Below are 16,396 nucleotides of genomic sequence, written 5' to 3' on the forward strand. Positions count from 1 at the left end.
ATCCCCTCCATTCCTTCCCTCCCTCCCTCCCCTCCATTCCCTCCCTCTTTCCTTCCCTCTCTGCCTGGCCTGCTTCTCATTTTTCTTTTTCCATCCTCTTATTTTTCCTTCCCTTCCTGTCTCTCTCTCTTCCTTTCTTTCCAAATATCCCTTATTTTTCCAGTTTACATTTGAAAGAACTTTATAAATCTCCCTTACATATTCCATGACACACAGGTCAGTGTGTTGTTCACACAGGTCAGTGTGTTGTTCACACACAGGACAGTGTGTTGTTCACACAGGTCAGAGTGTTGTTCACACACAGGACAGTGTGTTGTTCACACACAGGTCAGCGTGTTGTTCACACACAGGACAGTGTGTTGTTCACACAGGTCAGTGTGTTGTTCACACACAGGTCAGTGTGTTGTTCACACACATGTCAGCATGTTGTTCACACACAGGACAGTGTGTTGTTCACACACAGGACAGCGTGTTGTACACACACAGGTCAGGGTGTTGTTCACACACAGGTCAGGGTGTTGTTCACACACAGGACAGTGTGTTGTTCACACACAGGTCAGGGTGTTGTTCACACACAGGTCAGGGTGTTGTTCACACACAGGTCAGGGTGTTGTTCACACACAGGTCAGCGTGTTGTTCACACACAGGACAGTGTGTTGTTCACAAACAGGACAGCGTGTTGTTCATACACAGGACAGTGTGTTGTTCACAAACAGGACAGCGTGTTGTTCACACACAGTTCAGGGTGTTGTTCACACACAGGACAGCATGTTGTTCACACACAGGACAGTGTGTTGTCCGATACCTAGGGATAGCTCCAGGTTCCATGTGTCCGCATCAACCTAGTATTATGACACAACCCAAACTGTGACATAAACCCCAAGAAACCTCGGTTTTTATCTGTTGAAATCTGCTTAGAATCTCTCCAGGTTCTTAGCTGAGTTATGTGACCAAGTAGTGAAAGATATTTTGAGGCTGAGAATATATTTGTCCTGTTTTTCTAGCCATCCATCCTAGATGGGCATCTAGGATCCCTCTCATACTGCACTGGAGTGGCACATTTCTGTTTCCTAGGTGTAGTTCTTTCTTAATTAGATACAGTCATTTCCCTCTTAGATATGTTTTTATATATTTGTCCAGTTGGTTATTAGTTATTAAAAGCTGACTGTGTGTTGGGCCCCTGGTAGGCCTTTTTCAAAAGAAAAGTAGAGTGGACAAGATCAGTTCAGCTGTGGGCTGTCTGTCATTGCAAGGTGACCAGTTTCCACACGCATCTGTTTATTCACAACTGGAGAAGAGCCTCCCAATAAAAGTAGGATGTCATCTGGGCAGGTGATAGGACAGTCTAGTGTTGTCTGCAGGTTCAATGAACTAGGACACTTCAGGACAAGTGACAATTGTGCTAAGGTCTGAGTGACCTTAGAGGTCATTCAGGGAGAACATTCTCATTCTCTTGCCTGGCAAGTTCAGCCACCAGTCCATTTGACAACTCATAAAAAGACGCATTGCCCCCTATAATGCAGGAGTCAGGTTTTACATCATAGTCTATGCCTCTATTGTAGGACATGGTACTCACCTGAGTGTTCACTGTTGATACAACAAATGTGGACACTTTGAAAAGCGGTTTGCCACCATCGACCCATTTAATGTCACTTCCGCCATGCTGCAAGAAAGAGTTTGCCGCCATCACTGACAAATTGTGATAAAGGAATCAAACTATTTGGTTTATGTTAATTTGATGTTCTGAGCCATCACTGCTCCATTGCCCTAGACATGAGAAAATGTGCAGATTCACTCAGAGGTTTTGGAGATGAGCATGATATATTTTCATGGAGTCCATTTTTTTAATGGTTCATTTTTAGTGGCCATAAATAAAATAAGAGTTGTATTATTGTCGGTTCACTTCATAAGTACAACGGACACGCTATCATGTTAGTTTAAATAGCAAAGAAAAAAGATAGCCATTTTCATGGTTGATTTTTAAAATACTTTTCTTGTAAATTATACACTACTCAATACCTTTGCACTTGCAGGATCTTGAATGCTTAAATAATTAGGAGGCAGGGTGGTTGCTATCGGGATGTTGTACTCCTGAGAAGCCATTTGATCATGTTTCATCAGAGGAAGCCATGCATAGCCCACTGCAAAGAAACAGCAGGGGGAAAACTTTTGAACACACACCTCTGCATTAAGAAGTTCAAATATGCATCTGTCACTCTAAACATTAACTCATTCAAGAATCAATAAATTGCATCTTTTTAAAATGGTCTCCAACTCAAGATAAACGCATGTCACCTTGACCTACTTCAGGTCAGCTCTTTCAAGTACCTGATGTCTCCAAAGCCTCTTTCTTTTTGGCATTGGCTTTGGCATTGATGTCACATGTGATGTGGTAAAAGGAGAACAAAAGGTGATGTTTTCCATGGAGTTGTGTTGGTAGCTCAATTTTCACCTGAAATGAAAGACATGACATTTGGAATGAAATTAAAACCATCTGCTTAACGACAGTATCAGACAAAGGCCTTTAAAGAAGAGTAGCCTGCCCTTCGCTTTATGAGAGTCACTAAGTTGTTCTGAGAACAGTTAAGTCAAGCTATAACCAATACCTGTAGATTATTAAATAGATGTTGTGTGCATTTAGCTAGTCACTCTCCTTCTGTTTAAGAAAGGATTTAGGGCTGTGGGTTACAAAGTGTGACCCCTGCAATGGTAACACCTGGAACCATAAACCCTCAGGCCTATCCCAGACATGCTGAGTATCCAGTCTGAGTGCTCTGATTCAGTGAGTCTTCCAGACAATTCTGGTGTATGACAAAGTTTAAGGATTCCTGGACTTAGATGATTTACAAGCTGATATATTATTTATGTGAGTATTAAAGTTGCTACAAAAGCCAATATACATTTCAAAATATATAATAATAACTAGAGCACTAGGAAACTTCCTAACCAACTTCGAGATTACATAGCAATGTACTTAAGAATTTCAGCAAATAGTAACAGAAGTATCCTTGTCTTGAGGTTTCTATTGCTGTGATTAAAACATCACAACCAAAAATACTCTATGCAGGAATGGGCTTATTTAAGCTTACAGTTCTATCTACATCGCTGTCCATTATCAAAGAAAGAGAGGCAGGAACTCAAGGAAGCATGAGCCCGGAGGCAGGAACTGAAGCATAAGCCATGTAGTAGTCCTGCTCACTGGCTGGCTCAGCCTGCTTTCTTGTAGTACTCAGAATGTTCAGCCTAGGGGAGGCCCTGCCCACTGTGATCTGGTTCTCCCATATCATTTAACAACAACAGTAATAACAATAAAAGTACTCCAGGGTATCCCACAGGCAAATCTGGTGGGGGCATTTGTCAGTTAAGGGTATTTCTGCTAAAAAGACTCTAGCTTGTGTCAAGCTGACATAAAACTAGCTTTCGCAATCCCTCACTTAAAAAAATCCTGCAGTTATATTTTATTATAACAATGCACTGGATAATTTATACCCATTTTAAAGTTAATGGAATAATTTTTCCTGTAATCAAGAAAATAAAACCTTAGTATTAAATCTGTGCTGCAGAGACCACTAAGTGATTAATAATCTATATGTCATGTGGAAAGCTCATAGATTTTATGAGATTCCAGGAAATGTAAGAAAATAAAAATGATCAAAAACCAGATTTAACAGCATCGAGGCACCAAGAACGCTAATTTATGAAATTTTTACATCTACTCAAAACGCATCTTTCACAAGTGTTTTGTCAAAAGGTCAATCAATACGATAGCTATTTTGTAACTTGATAGTAACTCTTTCCCTTAGCTTCTTTTTAACCTCCTGACCTGGAAAATAAGAGCATTAAGTGGAGATGGAGGTAGAAGGTGAGGCCAGAGAATTCTGTTAATTAGTTTGAAAATGAAAAATGGGTAACATGGGGTGGTAGTCAAGAGAATGGCTGCTGAAGTAGACTCTGTGCTCTAAAATCCATAACCCATTAATGTGACTGTGCATGGTAAAGGGGAGTTCAAAGATGTGACTAAAGTGGGGACCATGGGATTATACCAGATATTGCAAGTGGGTACAATGTGGTCACTGAAAGTCTTCTGTCTGTCTGTCTGTCTTTCCTTCCTTCATTCACTTTCTTCCTTCTTCCTTCCTTTCCCTCCCTCCCTCCCTCCCTCCCTCCCTCCCTCCCTTTATCTTCTCCTCTTCTCTCTTCTCTCTTCTCTCTCTCTCTCTCTCTCTCTCTCTCTCTCTCTCTCTCTCTCTCTTTCTCTTTCTCTCTTTCTCTTCCTTTTAATAAAGGATCCCACCTTTTTATAAAGGTACCTCATGCTGGCCTCAAAGTCTCTAGATAGCAAAGATTTATCTTAAATTTATGATTCTCCTACCTCTACTTCCCAAGGGCTGTGATCAATACACCTAGTTGTATGTGGTGCTAGGAATAGGACTTAGGGCTTAACATATGCAAAGGGAATACTCCATCAACATTTCTGGTCCCAGCATGGTTCTTATAAAGGAAGGCAGAAATGGAGTTACAAACCAAGGTGCTAGGTGATGTTTAGAGACTGCAAGAAGTAAGGAAACAGATCTTCCTCTAGAAATTTTAGGAGACACACTGCCTCAGTGATGCCATTATTTGTCATGTGACAGCCAATTCAAATCTCTGACCACCAGAGCTGTAAATGATGTGTACTGTATTAAGCAACTAATGGGTGCTATTTGTTACAGCATCGATCAAGGAATTCATATAAGATGCTAGTTGGTTGAAGTAGTTAAGATCTTTGCCTTATGGTTAGCAGCTGAGGTTAATCACTAAAACTTGTCATGAGCTATTTATAACATAGCTAATATATGTGAAGCAATTTACCACTAGTCCAGTGATGTTGTTAGGACTTTTAGGAAGTGGGGAAGCTTCTATCTGGAGTTATGTGGCTTGGTTTGAATGCTGACTGTTACTTAGTAGTAACAACTCTGGTTCCTCTGAGCCACAGAGCCCTCCTCTATATAACAGGAGGTGATAGTACATGATTCTAAAGGCTATGACAGAGTTAATGCAAGGCTATGGAGGAGATCATGCATGCTTAGTGCTAATAAGAGTGTTAAGTTTTCCCGGGCAAGTCACACTTCTAACCATGAGGTGAGAGGACCGAACCCAGGGATGTTCACATGGGTGTGAGCAATAGTATTGATTCAAAACATCTAGTCTTCCTGCTATAACACAGTATGCTGCCACCAACTGGTAACACTCTCTAATAAAAATCTTTATTAAAATCATGCATAAAGTAAATGAGAAAAATTAGTCTTCCTTGGGAAAAAAAAATACAATAAAACCACCCTTTATTGAAGATCAGTATTGTATTCAATGGGCAGGGGGGGGATTTGAAACATAAACCAGGACCATGATCAGTCCGTGTCACAGTAGTCACTGTCACTTAAGTCTTGGGAAGTGACCCAGCTGTCCTCCATCTGAGATGTGGTCTAGACAAGGTTTCCCTGACCTACTCTCTCAGGAGCTTTAGGCGGAGGCGATGGGGGTCCGGTTCTTACCTCATCGGAGAAATCTGGATTTTGAGAATGGTGCAGCACAGCTGTGTAGGCAGAGGAAGTGAAGAGGGTTCCTCCAGGTTTCCCATAAATACACTGTTTAGAAGGTTAGGAGGGAAACAACTGTGAGTGCCTGAAAATATTCAAAACAATCAACTCTTCTGCCCCAATTCCAGTTCTTAGGCACACTTTGTGATTTACTTCCCAGGATGATATCCAGTTAACTTTGAACTTTATGGGCACATTGTCCTGTATGTACTATGCAATGGGACGTCAAAGACCACCTAAACCCTTTATTCATCTTATAGGTATGGCATCAGGGTAAAATAGTGAATCAATCTGCTGTATGACTTTTGACTATCATAAATATGAGTTATAGACAGACTGAAGGATAACTTCCTGTTGGGGACCATGGAACCAACTCTTGTCTAAAGTTAAGGTTCTAAGGCTTGGCTAGATTCCAATTCCATTCAAACCAACTTGTCCTCATGAAAGCAGAAGGGGTGGGAGAGACCCAGCACTTGATGTTCTATTATAGCCTCTGATAAAACCAGAGGACTGGATAGGCTTTTGTGAATCATACAGATGAGGTGGTGCCCAAGCCTGGAAATCAAAGCCCTCTTCTAGTCTTACATGTGGTCACACCGTACCTCTATGTGGAATGGAACGAAACAGGGAACCCACATACCTGTTATTGCCCTTCTTTCCAAGCTCATCTCCATTAGGAGCCCTGCTCTGGCAGGACTGCTGAGCTACCTTACCTGGTCATTCCCTTTGCTTAACAATGACATCACAGGCTAGTTTTTCTTTCCTGATACTAATGCTGTAGAATTATGGATTCTCACAGTGGCTTAAGATTATCTTGAACAATAATACCTCTTTATTCTATATGAGTTAGCTCAATCTTAAGTTCATCATCACTCTTTGGAATAAGGCTACACACCTCTTGGTAGCATCAATTCCGGTATGATTTGTACTATGAGAAATAGCTGAGGCAATGGTATGGTTAGACATCCTGGTTATTCTCTACCTCCTCACTCTGATTCACTGTGACCTAGAAGATGTGAGCATAGACTTTTCTCTTTTTATAGGCTGTTTTTTGTTACTTGATACCCCTAAAATTAAAATACAAAACAGAAACAGTGTATATCATCTATGAATGCAAGGAAAGGCAACCTAGTTAAAGATTTACAGGTCAAAATAGTGACATTATTAACCCAAGTGATTAAAAACTTAGACTGTTATTTTAGAGTCCCTTGGGCACTGGGCTTCATAAATGTAAGCATCTTGCATTAGTCAACAGGCCTCTTCATAAATATGAGCTCTCTGGGGATATTCTGCACTATCCAATATGCCTGGGTACAGTAGCCTTTCTGTGAAGACTGTATGAAGGCAGACTGGATGTACTGCTAAAAATCAAGCATGCACAGCCAAGAGGGGAACTAATTGTGCACTGAGAAGACTCTTTACAGGGAATGACTATTTATTTCATATCTTAATGACTTTCTTTTTTCTAAATCATGAGGTGAAGAGCTTTGGGAGACTAGCATTTCTGATAGATGGAGTTAGCGATGGTTGTAAAGTCAGATACATTTTCAGGAGCTCTAAAACCAATGCCCAGGATTGCTCCTTACTTAACCATACTCATATAAAATATCTCTCTGTGGTGCAAAAGAACAAGATGCTTGCCCTTCCTCTCATGCTGTGTCCTCAGATGACTTGACTCACCTTCATGGGCTTGGCTCCATCGTCATCTGAATTTTTGAATTCAATGCACACAGTTATATTCCGTGCCTGAAATTATAGTGAGGGGAATAATGGGGATGGTAATTTCCTCTTAAATAACACCCTAAACAATATAAGGGTTTAAAATAAGTAGCTTCTATTTAAATCTGAAAAAAAAAAAAGTAGAATAACCAACATTGTCTTGTAACATTATCCATGGTCTTCAGAAACAGCAGGATCTGGAGAGATTTTAAATGAAACAAAAATGCTTCCAGCATAGGACTAAGCATGCTATTTTAAAAGTATTATAAGAAACTAAAAAAATAGTATAGATCAAATTTATGTCAGGCTGATTTTAGTAAGGATTATTAATGCATTATACAATCCTGCATGTTCAAACGACTTAGAATGAGCAACTATAAGACAAATCTCTTGTAACACTCTGAGATTCTACAAGTGGATTCCTCTTTAAATGATCCTAAAGTGAATTCTAGAATGAATACACCACTGGCTAAGCATTTCCTTCAAGTCTTAGCTCAAAGATATTTGTAGATGCTCATTCATGAACCATCTTGTGTGGTCCAGTTTTGGTAGACTGAGAAAGAAGTCAATGCCTCAGAAACGTATGTCATACCTTGTTGAAGCATTTCTGGCTATCGTACTTGAGGTGTTTGGGGTATACATAAATTTGATTTTTATATACGCGGTATGGACGGCAATACTTTGTTGAGTCATAAATAAATTCTTCCACCTCCACTGTAGGTTCTGACTGAGCCGTCATGTTGAAAGGCTTGACAGGGATAAAGGACGATGTTACACAGTCTTAAAAAATCAGAAAATAAGAGTTTGTCATTTAATACGGGTCTTCAAAAGTGAGCAACACTTAGCATATTTTAACATGAATCCAACTAAAATGGAAATTTGGTATTGTGTTCCAAGAGCATGGAAATGTGAGATGTGGACTTTGGGGATAAGAAAATTATATATTTAGTATTGAAACTCATGGATAAGAAGCATGATAAATCTTTGAGATGGACTGATATTTTTCATATTATTTTCTGTACATAGACTATACTAGATAGATTTCATAGGATAAAGAGTAGCCCATTGACTTTCACTTGCTATTATAAATATAATATATATAATCATATATATATACATATATATATATATATATATATATGTATATATATATGATTGCATGGCAGATTAAAAGTTATTCAGTGGGTTTAGTATTAATAGTAACAGATGAATAAATAGCAATTTTATATATGGAAAAAATATAGAGCAAATACCTACAGCCCTCTCTTTGTATATTATTTATTACTTTCCTTTCAATTTTTACCACCTTTAAAACTCTATCTTTATAGTAATAGACTAAGGAAAGAAATAAAGAAAAGATGGTTAGGACTGTCTAGGTCATAACTTCTGCCATTACACTGTTTGAAGGTGGAAACGGTTATGTTGAAGGAGAGAATGGCCTGCTGCTTTTCCTTTTACAGAGAATCTTCCTGAACTTGGAGGAAACCAGCGATGGGCTATGCATCTTTGTAAACCAGATAAAAATTCTAGTATTTAATCAGGAATCTATCTAATATTTCTATATGCTCAAATTTCTCTAATACCATACCATTCTTTCAAAGAGAATATTTAGCTTTCTCCTCTGTTGTTTTGTCTCTTCTCGAGGGAGTAAAGCCTGCTCCCTAAGTCACGTAGAGGAAATAGCCTGTCCTCTGCTGTTCCCCATCAATCAATGTAAAAATGATTTGAGGTCAGAGCTTAAGTTAGAATTCTCATTATAGTTTATATTACAGTGATTTGTGGACATGTATCATGATAGATGGCCAGCCTAATATTCCCTGTCAGAAGTTTTGACCCAGTTATCATTTATTGCAGGAAACCTTGATTCTATCGGCATTCTGAAATCCTCATTTTTAGGTCAGTAAAAGGAGGATTTTTTGCCATGTCCCAGAAGAAGTAGACACTATGTGTAATAACATTTCAGTCTCTTAGATGGCTATGCCCAGTACTCAAAGCAATTTATGGCAGTGTGGTATGGCAGAACCAGTCTGTGCTTGTGTCAGAAAATCTTAATTCTCTCTCACATCAGCTGTTTGTGTACTTGAATCTGACATCACATTCCTGTGACACTCCACAGTATCAAGGATTATGTGAATAATTTAGACTCTTGCTGGATAAATTAAATCCATATTTATATAACAGATCATAGTTAGGCTATCTAGGATACAATTTCCATTATGAACTCCCTGTCTATCTCAATGGACAAATAAGCCCCATATTCCTATGGTATAATGAACTCCAATTCCAGTTTGGAAGACAGAATCCCCAAACAAACCAAGTCTGGAGACCAGCCAGTTAACTGACAAACCAACGAAGCAAACAGCCCTCCCGCACAAGGTACTTGGAAGTCTCTAAACACAGTGTGGCACGGGTAACACAGACATCATACTTGGCTGCTCCAAGGGAATGTTGTCCACAGCAATATCCAGGCTCCCAGGAATGCTCTGCAGTTTGCTCATCCGGTCAGCTCTGTGAAAGGACATCACACACACACACACACACACACACACACACACACACACACACACACACACACACACAGTGTATTATTTTCATTTTCACAGAAAAATCCATCTTCTATAATTCTGAGGTTTGAGAAGGATAAAGGATAAACAGTAAATAATAGTGTATTGATTTTTTTTCCCTTTGGTTAGTTTAACTCTTATAAAATAAAGCTAGTATAAATAAAAACAAAAGTTATAGAGGAATCACATTACTGATATCCTGAATAATACCTTAAACTTATTTTCTCTGACTTCATTTACTCCTGTGACCAGATGGGTATAACAGTAGTTATATCGTCTTGTCAATAAGACTTACTTGAATTTGCTTGAGCATTTCACTGTTGATGTGGGTTTTAAATATTAAATAAAAAAGAAAAAGAAAAAAAAATACTCGAACTGAGCTAATCACAAGTCACTAACAATCCCTTTCTGTTTCCCCACCCTAACCCTCCAGTGTTAATACACTGTGATCCTGGTTCTCAGTCTGTGGGGAAGGGCTTAAAGAGGCTTTAAAGTTGCTGTTGTTTTTCTAAAGAGACTCTTGATATGTAGAGCAGGCTGGCCCTGGACTTTCCAGCCTTCTGTTTGAGCCTGTCAAGTGCCCAGATTATGACAGGAACCACCACATCCACTTAAAACAAATTCTATTTCTATTTGTAATTCATAGTTAAACAATGAGTCAATGACATAAACTATCTAGCCAAGACTTGGAAATTATAATTAATAAGCGGAGGACTCCAGCTAAATGACAGAAATCATGTCAAAAGGCAGAAAAGGCTACTGTTGCAATTTACACAGTCATCATGTTGCCAAAACAACTGGTGGGAAAGAAAACACCCATTCTCCTGGCTGAGTGTTCTGTATGCAGGCAAATATAAGTATACTATATTCTGGTCAATTAGTAGAGGGTCTTGCCTAAGAGTCTACTTCTCATCCTAACTCTATGTTCTAAAAACTTCAATAAGTAATAATAATAATAACACTGGTATACATCCCTTCTACTTAACTAGATGAAGATGATTTGCTGAGGCTACAGAAGATACCTGCCACATGTTTAATCATATCATAACATTTTTGAGGGATGTACAAAACTAGTTGATAAGTGGCTTGCTGATTCTTAGGCAGGAGAAACAGAACCATTATATGTGGTTAAAGAGTACAAGATTGTTCTCTGTGTTAGAGCCTAATAGAGTAAGATATATAGTGTAATTAGGGTATCAACACATCTCAAGAGCTCCTGTGGGGTAGAATTTGATTCTCCAGTCCCAACTCACCTCTGCCAGTCAATATCATATGTGGAAGAGACACACTGAAACCACAGAATCAGGAGTACCATAAATAATGCTATTCCCAGACAACAAGTTGGTGGTGGCTTTTTGGGGGGGGGGCGGGGAAGGGATTATTGTCACACAGCTATAGATGGATAATGTAGCCCAACATGTCACAAATCTTCTGCTTGATTGTAGTACCATTTGAACAAGAGGGAAGGCACCAGAAAAACCATTTGTTTCTGGGGGCATCTGGATAGTTGAGACTCAGGGCATGAGGTATTTTTACGGAGAGAGAAGAAATCAGCATGGCAATAGCTTAAATACATAAAGGGGTGTCCAGAATACCCTACCTCCTGTAGTCTGACACCAGTTTTAGGAGGTCTTCAGATGACATCTTGCTGCTTTCTTGTCTATACAGTGGTGAAAATCTTGACTCCCTGTCCACGTTCCCCTGGTTGTCCTTAAATACAGATCTGCAGGGAAAGGATGTTTATTCAGGTTCATATTTTATTATTGCTTAATAAATTGTGTTTATACACACACACACACACACACACACACACACACGCACACGCGTGTACACATATTATCCATCTTGTTCTATGAGGCAAGATCTTTCCACTGGCCTATCCTCCTGTCCCTGCTTCTCCTGTGGTATGATTACAGCCCTTCCTCTTCATGTCGAGAATTTTTAACCTTGGTTCTGCGGCTCAAGTTCAGGCCTTCATGTTTGCAAGGCAAACACTGCACTGAATGAGCTATCTCTTAAAGTTCTCCATTTAACTGTTCCTTCAAGAGACCTTAACCCAGGCAAGAAGAGGCTAATGCACTTTGGGTGGCAGCATTAGAACTTATGAGTGTGTAACAGGAATCAGGTTGTAATTACGGCTGTAGAAAATCAGATTCCTAAACTGTCCTTGTGAAGATAAATGAGCCCATGTTCTACCTTCTGGACAGAAATAAGGATAAATGTAGGAAATATCAGGCAGTGTTTAGCATGAAATACAGATAATGCATGTTATTTATCTTTCCTTGATCCATTTCATTGGAATTATAGTGCCTTACTTAAAATACATAATTGCTTTCGTCTAAGTTATCAAGTGGGCTGAGGCAATATTTGCTTCCCATGCAGTTTTGCCCATCTTTATTATGCATCAAAAAAATTAGGCCCCCGTATAATTGCTTTTTCTTCAACATTAGAGAAACGTTGGATTTTTATTTCTTCTAGCTCAAGAGCCTTAGCTAGAATATCTTATCACCATTTAAATGATCAAATATTTCAATAAAGTAGCTGAAATGGCTCTGAAACTGATATTAGCCATAGACATTTAGTATAAAATAACATGGAAAAAAGGAACATGGGCTAGAGATGTACTCAAATGATATTTTTAGACTCCTTGAAATTGTTTCCTCACAGTTTTGTTGATATTCTTGTTGTTAAGTAGTAACTGAGGAAAAATCAACCGAATCTCTCCTTCATAAAATTCTAATGAAATATAATCAGGAAAACAGAATAAAAACCTTTAACTTGAAGTCTAAAGATAACTGCGTAGGTAAAGGCACGTGCTGCCAACCCTGTCCACCAGCTATGGTTTCCAGGCCCATATGGTGAATGAAAGAACCTGCTTCTGCACTTTGTTTTTGGACAGCTATAAGAGTGCTGTGGCAAGCTGTGCCTGCTCACAACATAAATACATTAAACTGTGGTAAGAATTTCAAAGCATTTAACTTAAAAAATGACTTTTGCATAAATACTGTAAAGGCCAAGTGAAGCAAGTTCTTGACATTTTGAAACCAACATATTGTGTTTCCCAATACAAGAGGGAGTTATAAATTCAACTTGAATAATACCCTTGGATTGGTGAGATGGTTCAGTGGTTAAGAGCACTGCCTGCTCTTCCAAAGGTTCTGGGTTCAAATCCCAGCAACCACATGGTGGCTCACAACCATCTGTAATGAGATCTGACACCCTCTTCTGGTGTGTCTAAAGACAGCTACAGTGTACTTATGTATAATAATAAATAAGTCTTAAAACAAAAAAAAACCCACAAAAGAATAATAACCTTTTTTTCAGTGAATGAATTACTGTAACTCCATTAATCTATGTGCCCTGTAAACTCCATTTTGATCCTATCCACAGTTGGCCTATGGGAATCCTTCACTTGGAATAGCCATGAGGTGTACATGAAGCTTTGCTCTTGACCCTTGTACCTCTCAAGGGCTAAGGTTCGAGGCACACACCATCATGTGGGATTTAGATATTTCTAAGCACGTGTGAATACAGCAGATGAAAGCCCAAAGTGGTTGTTAGGGCCTGGAATGGACATGGGATTATAATCTCAGCAATGGGGTAGTAAAGACATCAGGAGAACAGGTGTCCAAAGCCATGATGGGCCACTCAGACAACCCTGTCTTATAACAACAACAACAACAATAATAATTAATAATAATAATAATACACCACTTCAAGGACTGAGGTTGTATTCTAATGGTAGAACATTTACCTAGAATTCATAAGGCAGCAAAAAAACTGTATGAAAATGAACTATTAAATAATAAAACTATAAAAAGGCAGAGAAAAGGACATGGTGAGTGTGTACTAGGAGCCTTGTCACTGGAAGGATGCAAGCAGAGGTGGACCACCACTTGCTGGGCCGTTGACAGCATGAGTATCTTAGATATCACTGCACTGAGTATCTTTAGATGTACAGATATGAGAACAAACATTTGTTTTAGTGGTAGTCCTGATTGACTTTAAAGAAAATTAAACAGTCTGTTAGTCATTTATAAGTTTAAATGAGACAGAGTACAAGAATTTGTAAGATGATCCTGGTGTGGCCTTGGGCCCCTATGATCCTGCAGATGATATGTATGGGAAAAGTTTAATTGCAGTAGGGCACACTTGTGAATTCACCTTCTTTTCTAATTTCGAGTCGTAAAATATCCTTTGTGTGTGTGTGTGTGTGTGTGTGTGTGTGTATGTGTAACTGTGTGTGTGTGTGCAACTGTGTGTATGTACAACTTTGTGTGTGTATGGTGTGTGTATGTGTGTTCTACATCTACTGAAAGGATAATATTTTTGATACAAAGTGGCAGTACAGCTGGTACCCAATCTAAGAACATACCAGATAAATTTCAAATTAGATGCTCACAGCAATGAGATCTGTGTGTACTGTAGCAGCTGGGTAAAAATCTGGCTCCACGTAACTGTTAATGCTACTATTTTTAGCTACAGTTGCTTTGAAATGTTTTAGGGGACACTCAGAGCTATGCTGTGAAACAAACTGCAAGATAGGAAATGGTGGGGCACAGTGGGCCATGTGAGCTGGGGAGTGGGCCTGGAGCAAAAATAAGGTCGAGCCATGTCCAAACCCGGAAAATCTCAGCTTGAGACTGGCAGGCGTAAGGGTTGCTTCCTCCCTGTTCTGGCCCTGCCTGTACCATGGTACATTTATCTGTTTGACCCCCACCTCCCGCCCACCCTCAGGTAGTCACATAGCACCATGGTCAGATTCCAGGTTTAACTTCCTCTCTCCCTGTAAGGATGTATCCAGCAAGCACACATTTTCCATGTAAATGAAGCATTCCAGCACCCGAGAACCCTGCAGTAATGTTCACTCACCTCAAAGCCTCCTACTCACTCCCCAGGATTTATATAGCCCTAATTACCCGTGAATAAAGAGAGCTGTAACACTGAAAACTGTCTCAGAGAAGGCTTTTTTCTGCCCCCACCCCCATCCCCAGCACTCAAGACCAGGGATCCTGTGAACCCATCACACTGCGTTCCTTTTATTTCACCCAGCTTGTAAAAGTATCTGAATACCCCAAAGGCAGAAGCAGAGCCGGGTCAGTTGAAAATAAAGTATAGAGGAAAAGCTAGTGGAGAACATGCAGGACCAACACTATATCACCAATGCTGTGGAGCTGGTCTATTCCAGAATGATGAGTGACTGCTAGCCTTCAACTCTTTGCTGAAGCACTGGGAGGTGGGGTGGGGTTGCTACTTTGGGTGGCTGTGTGGGTTTTTTTTTTTTTTTTTTTTTTTTTTGAGGCTAGGTAATCTCAAGCACCCAATGAACCCCAACTCTCTGTATGATCAGCCATGTTTTCCCTCACTTGCCCGAGAAACGCAAGTAAATACAAGTCATGGGTGATTTGTACCAGTTCCTAACAACAGTCAAAGCACCAACTGAGCCGTCATCCAACATGGGCTTGCGGTTTTGATAGTTCTATTTTCCTAGAAATAACTACCCCAAGAGCTGATGACACTTTCAGCTGCCATGGAAGTGCCATCTGTCTTCCAGACAGTTTGTTGACAGTTTCAGAGTCGGGATGTCACTTCTGCCAATAACTGACACATGACTTACTTCCACCCTTCCTACTCTTCTTCACTGGACCAAATTTATAAGAAATGGGGAGCTACAGATCGTGACTATGAACTTGACAAGTGACTTCCAGCAGCAAAAATAATAATAACAACGGCAATGTCTGTAACGTGTTTTTTGTGTCTACCATTAGTTATCTCTGTAAGGAAAGGTAGGGAGGGAGAGATAAAATAATATCCATGACATATTTTGTACCAAATCCTTGTACATCTGAAGTTAATAGAAGATATTGCCCATGAGGCAAATATTGGCTGCTCCATTCTATGGATAAGACTCAGGACCCAGAGAGGAACCTTGCTCATGACACAATAAACAGACAGTTGACCTTGACAGGTAGGCTGGGTTACCAGGCTCTGCACCCTTGCTGCAAGGCTGTCTGAATGCAAGTCGGTACTTGCAACCTGCAGGGATTATCTTGCATTGCTGGTGTTGAACTCCACACTACTGCTTCTATCTCCCAGTCCTTAGCGTTAAATAATGACCACAATGTTTTGACACACACTGGTGGGTTTTCTGTGAGTGTGTTTTCCAGTGGAAGCTATGTGAATAGAAGAATACACAACAGGTCAGCCCTCCTCGTGCGCTTTGAATTTTGAACAGAACAGACTGCCTTTGGGATAATGTTATTAACATTCCCTAAGTAGGGGCGTTTTCTACTAGGCCTGCAATTAACCCCTTTTAATTCAGCTTGTTCATTGCTGATCTTTGTTTTTGTCATGACTCTATGCCAAGTTTTCCCTCCTTTGAGGAATTCTTATACTAGGTAAAGATGCTAAGAGACTACAAAGGACACTAGGAGTTGATGTGTCAGGAGATCTGAAAAGCAAAGTCTATTTTCCACAGAGGTCCCACTTAGGGAAGGATGGCCTTCTGCTTGAGCACACAGAACTCAGCATCTCCAT

The 16,396-nt window shown here is 39.7% G+C and overlaps 1 protein-coding gene across 14 annotated transcripts in view; it reads right to left on the reverse strand.

Moving 5' to 3' along the window:
- Positions 1 to 16,396, reverse strand: part of Dock10 (dedicator of cytokinesis 10) — a 243,697-nt gene that overhangs the window by 69,280 nt on the left and 158,021 nt on the right. For all 14 annotated transcript variants that reach the window (XM_021197703.1, XM_029538335.1, XM_021197704.1 and 11 more), the window contains exons 15-22: positions 11,460 to 11,582; positions 9,724 to 9,803; positions 7,888 to 8,075; positions 7,257 to 7,322; positions 5,532 to 5,624; positions 2,329 to 2,452; positions 2,020 to 2,141; positions 1,577 to 1,663 (exon numbers count right to left, since the gene is read on the reverse strand). In XM_021197703.1, the coding sequence (XP_021053362.1) occupies positions 1,577 to 1,663; positions 2,020 to 2,141; positions 2,329 to 2,452; positions 5,532 to 5,624; positions 7,257 to 7,322; positions 7,888 to 8,075; positions 9,724 to 9,803; positions 11,460 to 11,582 (883 nt within the window). The remainder of the gene's footprint in view (positions 1 to 1,576; positions 1,664 to 2,019; positions 2,142 to 2,328; positions 2,453 to 5,531; positions 5,625 to 7,256; positions 7,323 to 7,887; positions 8,076 to 9,723; positions 9,804 to 11,459; positions 11,583 to 16,396) is intronic.

This window comes from Mus pahari, chromosome 5 (assembly GCF_900095145.1).
Source record: "Mus pahari chromosome 5, PAHARI_EIJ_v1.1, whole genome shotgun sequence".
Taxonomy (NCBI): Eukaryota; Metazoa; Chordata; class Mammalia; order Rodentia; family Muridae; genus Mus; species Mus pahari.